This window comes from Sinocyclocheilus rhinocerous, unplaced genomic scaffold (assembly GCF_001515625.1).
Source record: "Sinocyclocheilus rhinocerous isolate Xijiao unplaced genomic scaffold, SAMN03320098_v1.1 scaffold2887, whole genome shotgun sequence".
NCBI classification, from domain to species: Eukaryota; Metazoa; Chordata; class Actinopteri; order Cypriniformes; family Cyprinidae; genus Sinocyclocheilus; species Sinocyclocheilus rhinocerous.
The window spans coordinates 131,920-138,665 of record NW_015652397.1 but is presented as its reverse complement, the minus strand read 5'-3'; the positions used below and the strand labels follow the sequence as shown (position 1 = coordinate 138,665).

Genomic DNA, 6,746 nt, shown 5'->3' with positions numbered 1-6,746 from the left:
TTTCTCAATATTTTGATTTTTTTGCACCCTCAGATTCCAGATTTTCAAATAGTTGTATCTCGGCCAAATATTGTCCGATCCTAACAAACCATACATCAATGGAAAGCTGGTTTATTCAGCATGTATAAATCTGAATTTTGAAAAATTGACCCTTGTGACTGGTTTTGTGCTCCAGGGTCACATTTACCAGCAGCTCAGATGCTAGAACGTCTTTAAGACTGAATAGAGTTTCTCTGTTCTAACTGGATGCTGTATTTCAGACGAGACGGCCGTCTGGGAGGTTTTTGAAGAAACCGGAGTCCGATCCCAGTTCCGATCTCTCCTCAGTATCCGTCAGCAGCACAAGCTCCCGGGAGCGTTCGGGATGTCCGACATGTACCTGATCTGCAGACTCAGCCCGCTCTCCCACCATATCAACCTCTGCACTCAAGAGTGTCTGCGCTGCGAATGGCTCGATCTGTCTGAACTCGCCGAGACCAGCGAGACCACGCCGATCACGAGCCGCATCGCCACACTTCTGCTGTACGGACTGGACAACGGTTTCCACGACATCGACCTCACAATGAAGCAGCTGCCGGCCGTATATCCCGGCTCGTTCTATCAGCTGTACCACAGACGACTGCCAGAGGTGTAGAGACGTTATAGAGCAGCACTACACTGCACTAAATCATGTGTTTTGTTTTCCAGTACAAATATCTAAACCTTCTTAAATCAAGATACATTTACTGGAGAAAAAATGACTTGTTTTCTAAAAAAATGTATCAAATTAAAGTGAGTTTATGCGTAAAACAAGAACAAATATCTGCCAATGGCGTCAGAAAAATAAACATATTTCAAAAGAAAAACAATATTTGCATATATTTTTTTAAGCATGAACTCACTTAATTTTGACATTTTTCAGAAAACAAAATTTTATATCTTTAAGTCATTTTGCATCTCAAGTAAATGTGTCCCGATTTAAAAAAATTAAATAAAATAGATATTTGTACTTGGAAATAAGACAAAAACTAAAATTTTTTGCAGTGCACTCTTAAAAATAAACAACTGAATACGGTTTGGATTTCATGAAGACTGTTTCATATCTTAGAAATATTTGGGTCTTATTTTACACCAAAGTCTAAATGTTTTGAATAATGAAAATGAAGCCTATTTTTACATTTCTCAGTTAATAACTCTGCCGTGCAAAAATACCTTATATAATAAAAAAAATTACATACAGTATTATATATATTATAAAGTACTTTTGTGAAATATCAAGAGAGTATTTGGGTTACACTTTATTTTAAGGTGTCCTTGTTACAGTGTAATTATACATTTAAGTGCTGAGTAATATTAATTAGCTACATGTACTTACTATATGGTTAGGGTTACTTGCATGTAATTATGCATAATTAATTGTTATTATAATAGTAAGTAAATGTAACGTGTAACAAGGACACCTTAAAATAAAGTGTTACCTTTGTAGTGTTTGTAATAGATTTCTCAGTAATGGCACCAAGAAGAAAATCCTGGCTCTAAAAATACTTAATTTTCTTTATTTTACACATAATTTCTTCATGAGATTCACACCAGAATTTTTTTTATCTCTTAGTGCTATAACGAATGGAGTGTTTTTAAAAGCAAAACGGTTCTTGATAAAGTTTCCTTGTTCCTCTGAAGTTGCAGATGGACCAGTTTTAGTTTCTGAACTTTATAATACGTTACCTCGCCTAATCTGCCTAATCGGAGGTTTTAGAGTTTTTAATCAAGTTTTTAATCATCTGATTTCTCAGTTACCTCAACAAAAAAAAAAAGATAAACTGTTACTGTTAATCTTATTGTTACTCACAGCAACAATGTAACTAAACTAAATAGAAACTATGTTTCTTAGCCAAGATGATATATATATATATATATGAAAAAGAGAATAAAGTTTTTGACATTCATGATGTACTTCATCAAAGTGAAACTTTGTGTTTGCAAAACCCTTTCTTTCTCTAAAATACAGTATAGAAATACTTGCATATACAAGCCTTTTGCATAAAGGAGCAGCATTAAAGTAAACTCACATTTTGTAGCCGTACTAAACACACTCGTGCGAGAAATGCAGTCACGAATTCACGAGCGTATAGTGCAGATAAGTGAACTCTCCGAGCCAACCCGAGGGAATCGAGTGGAATAAGAGAGTGTTTTGGAAAGTTGGATCTGAGATCATATCGGTGGGATTTGGGGTCAGAATTGACGAAAGCGCCGAGTCTCTCTTCTGCGGATATTGCTGATATCTCCAGGGTGACCAAACACGAACAAATAAACCTGTAATGCTCTCCAAGTACATCTGTTTTGGGAAGCGTTCCTAGATAGAAATGCTGAAGGGAAGTGTTTTTTCCAGACACGCTGAAGAATCTAGACTTCTCCGGATGAGCTGATCGTCGGTTAGAAGCGCGTCTGCGTCAGGGGTCTGTCGGTCTCGCTCTGTGTTTGACCGCATCTCTCCATCAGCACTTGGCTGACATGGGCAGAAACAGAATGGCCTTCTGGCCCGGGCTGGTCTTCGAACCCGCTTTATACTGGCCTGTTCTCTTCAGAGCCACGTACCAGTCGGGATACTTCCGGGATCGGTACGTGTTGTAGTTATTCGACTCCAGGCGCTCCAGAAAATAACATTCATCTGTTGTTCTCCTCTGAGAGAGAGACAGAGAGAATGACGACATTAACACACATCACTGTTGCATAATTTTAAGCATTAAATACCATTTACCATCAAAAATATATAATCAGCTGAAGAACACAACATTGTAACTCAAATTGTACATAGGCCTCTGTTGTGATGAACAGTGTTACTTTTAAAAGTAATGCATTACAATATTGCGTTACTCCATGAAAAAGTAACCAATTGCGTTACTTAGTTACTTTTTATGGAAAGTAATGCGTTACGTTACTTTGGCGTTACTTTTTGTAATTTGCTTATTTGTTTGTTAATAACAAAAAACCCCAAAGTCATGTTTTTTGGCGACTGTAAGGGCCCTTTCACACCAAAAGTGAAGTTAATAATCCTCATGCTGAAGAAAGTGCCTCTGTTTTCTCAGATTTCTCTGTGTGAGTGAATAAATGGGAAAACAAAGTAACTTGTGTTACTTGTTTGAAAAAGTAACTCGGATATTTCATTTTAAATTTAAAAGTAATGCGATACTTTACTAGTTACTTGAAAAAGTAATCTGATTACGTAACTCACGTTACTTGTAACTCCCAACACTGATGAAGGCCTCTCATTAACACAGCTCAAATTGTACATTTACTTCTGTTTTGCAATTTTACCATTGATCCAAACAATGTAGTTCCTCAGAAACAGTTGTGGTTGCAACAAAGTGGTTGCCGAGCAACACACAAACGTAAACAAAGGTGTATGTTACTTTGTAGAGTAATTTACAACAGCTTCGAACGTGGCTCAGCCAATCAGAATCAAGCACCGGAACTATCTGTTTTATAATACAAATTTGTCACTGTAAAATATATAATCAGCATAACGATTGATTAAAGTTAAAGTTTTGAAGTTCGAAAAATTGAACTGAGAGACCTTCATCACTAATGGCAAAATAAAGACAAGTCATTGTAGCTTAAATTGTACATTTATCTAATTAAATATCTAATTTTTTCACTGCAAAATATATCATAAGCAACAACTGGAAAAAGTTTTAAAGTTGAATTGTCATTAGTGATGAAAGTCTTTCATTAATGCACATCATTGTAGCTCAAACTGTACATTAACTTCTGTTTTGCACTTTTAGCATTACAAGTAATTGTTTTCAACACAAAACATATAATCAGCTTAACAACAGGTAAAAGTTCAGTTTTGAAAAGTTTAATTAAGAGACCTTCATCACTAGCGACAACATTAACACACATCATTGTAGCTCAAACTGATACATTTACATTTAATTCTGTTTTGCATTTTTAGCGTTAAATACCTTTTTGTCACTATAAAATACCGTATTGGGCCGAATATAAGACGACCCTGATTATAAGACGACCCCCCTTTTTCCAGATGTACCTTTTGGAAAAAGGCTTTTTAAAAAACAATTTTTTTTTTCTCACAGCCCTGCAGAGTTTTGCTTCAACCCTAATCAAACACACCTGAACAAGCTAATCAAGGTCTGTACAGTTACTAGGAAGCTACAGGCAGGTGAGCTTTAATTGGGGTTGGAGCTGAACTCTGCAGGGCTGCGGCTCGGACCGGAGTTTTCAGATGTATTTCCAAGAAAAAAACATTGTCTTATATTCGGGACAATACGGTATATAATCAGCGTAACAACTGGTAAAAGTTTGAAAAGTTAAATTGAAAAATGCATGTTCCTCAGTATGTGTGTGCTTTGATAGCAGCAGCTACATGAACTAAACCCAATGATCATGTTCTCCAGCATGATTTAATCCTAAAACTTTGTCCCGAAAAAAGATTTTCGGATCCCTTTGAGCTCAAACCTCAGCTGTTTTCTTCTATCGAGTCGTATTTCAGCTACAGCAGTAAAACTGTGCTGCAATATTAGCATTTGTCATCTATTATCTGCAGCAGCTTGCGAAACACTGCCGTTTATTAGGGGAATACTCTGTCTTTTCCTGAGCAGCTTGAGAAACGTCTGGAAAACGTCTCCTAACAGGAATGTGAGACTGTCAACCCAGCGCTTCAGGCCACTGTGGCTGTTTTATGTGAGCTTTGTAATGTTGACATGCTGCTCATGTTAAAGCCAACACTATCTGACGTGTTTCAGATTAAAACAGGATTTTAAACGAGAATAAATGTGTCTCTACACTCTTAAAAATAATTCCCATTGAGAGAATGAACCTTTAACATCCATGGAACCTTGCCAAGGTTCTTTACAGTATAAAAAGGTTCTTTAGTTTATTAAAATGTTCTTCACGCTTAAAAAAAAAAATGTTCTTTTAAGAATTGATCACTGGAAGGTTCTTTGAGGAACCAAATTATTCTTAATTAGTATTTTTGTCCTCTTTTCCAGTGCAAATATTCAAACATTCTTAAGCCTCTGGTGCTCTTCGGTCATTTTTAAGTGAAAAAGTTTACACTGTGGTTTTTTATAATTTTTTAATTCATCAGAACAGTATGACACTTATTAAAGGTTTTGGCACTTGTCACGCAAACACAAAAAAATCATGGACATTCGAAAGGGTTAATTGGTCCTAAAACAACAGTCACACTTATACTCCTCGTGGTGAAAAGTGACTGCACTGGAAATGAGTGAGAAGCGAATATTATCTAGTGGAAACGTTTGGTACTGCGTGCAAACAAAATCTTATTTTTTGTGATATCAACCTCAGATTTGGAACACAACTTGTTTAGATCGATTCCTTTGATTTTCCTGAAGTAGAGTAAAACATTTTTTTGGGGAAAATAAATATTTCACATAAAATTTGAAAATAGTATTTTTGTGCATTTTTCTTTTTTTAACTTCATTTTTTAAATGCACATTTTATGTTTTTCACTGCAGCAATAATCTGCAGAGTGTCTTCTTTAAAAAGTATTCAATCTAAAAAACTTTTTTGTTCTCCAGAGCATTGAAGATGAAAATTTTATTTTCAGATCTATGCTCAAAAAGTGCAGGTAAAAAAAAAGATTATAACTACTGCATAAATATAATTTAGTACCATAAAGTCCTGTAAAAATACAAAATATTCAATAAAATATAGTACGTTCACCTCATTAAAGTAAAAAAAGGTCATTTTTGACCACCACAAGATGAGCACCAAAGGGTCAAGATACATTTACTTAAGAAACAAAATGACTTATAAAGTGCATTTATGCTTTATAAAAAGAAACATACCTGCCAATGGGTTCAGAAAAATTCAAAGGGAAAACAATGCAGATATTTGTTCTTGTTTTAAGCACAAACTCACTTCATTTTGATATTTTTCTCCGAACACAAGACTTAATATCTTAAATCGTTTAGCTTCTTTAGTAAATGTATCTTGATTTAAGAATGTTTGGATATTAGTACTGGAAAACAAGACAGAAATACTCAGTAAAAAAATCATTTCTGTAGTGCAAAAATGGTTCAGCACTGCTGCCAAAACAGCCTTTTGAAACCTTTATTTCTATATATGAAGGTGGTTGATGGCGTCAGATGAAACATCGAGACTTTAAAAGCTTTAGTTCGGTTTCATTCTAGAGCCGACGCTGATGTTTCCTCTTGTGAGTTTTGAACAAGGAGCGCTGGCTGTTCACTGACTGTTGTGCAACACTTCCGTCATCAATGTAAGCATTGTTTCAGGAGCACAGAGACTCTCACAGCTCTAATCAACTCTGAGTCTGTGTCTATTTAACCAGATTCTGGGGTCAAATTGGTGAACTAAAATAAAAACAACATGTCTATGAAATGCCCCCATTCAGATTTACTTAAGTGTGTGAGTGTGTGAGTGTGCGTGTGTGTGTGTGTGTTTGTGAGTGTGTGTGTGTGTGTGTGTGTGTGTATAGATCGTGTGCCCAAATGTAAAGCAAACACAGGCACAGGATCTTTACACTGAGCTGCTGTTTGTGACGTGATTCAGATTTTCAGTTTCATACAAACAAACGATCAAAAGAATCTCAAGCATCCTGATACCGCGGTACAATGTGAATGTGTTCACAGGAGTCAGACTCTTCTGACGTACTGATCGGTGCTTTATATCGAACTCTTAAAGAAGATTACAGATGAGCTTATGATTCCCTAAACCACATCAACGGAAACAGCTTGTGTGAGTGTGTGTGTGTGAGTGTGTGT

At 35.9% G+C, this 6,746-nt stretch overlaps 2 protein-coding genes across 2 annotated transcripts in view; one reads left to right on the top strand and one right to left on the bottom strand.

Moving 5' to 3' along the window:
- Window positions 1-711, top strand: part of LOC107714905 (nucleoside diphosphate-linked moiety X motif 6) — a 6,798-nt gene extending 6,087 nt beyond the window's left edge. Inside the window, exon 2 of the mRNA XM_016520901.1 lies at window positions 261-711. Coding sequence (XP_016376387.1) covers window positions 261-634 — 374 coding nt within the window. The 3' untranslated portion in view covers window positions 635-711. The remainder of the gene's footprint in view (window positions 1-260) is intronic.
- Window positions 712-1,773: 1,062 nt separating this feature from the next.
- fgf2 (fibroblast growth factor 2) overlaps window positions 1,774-6,746 on the bottom strand; it is a 17,186-nt gene continuing 12,213 nt past the window's right edge. The window contains exon 3 of the mRNA XM_016520897.1: window positions 1,774-2,660. Coding sequence (XP_016376383.1) covers window positions 2,475-2,660 — 186 coding nt within the window. The 3' untranslated portion in view covers window positions 1,774-2,474. The remainder of the gene's footprint in view (window positions 2,661-6,746) is intronic.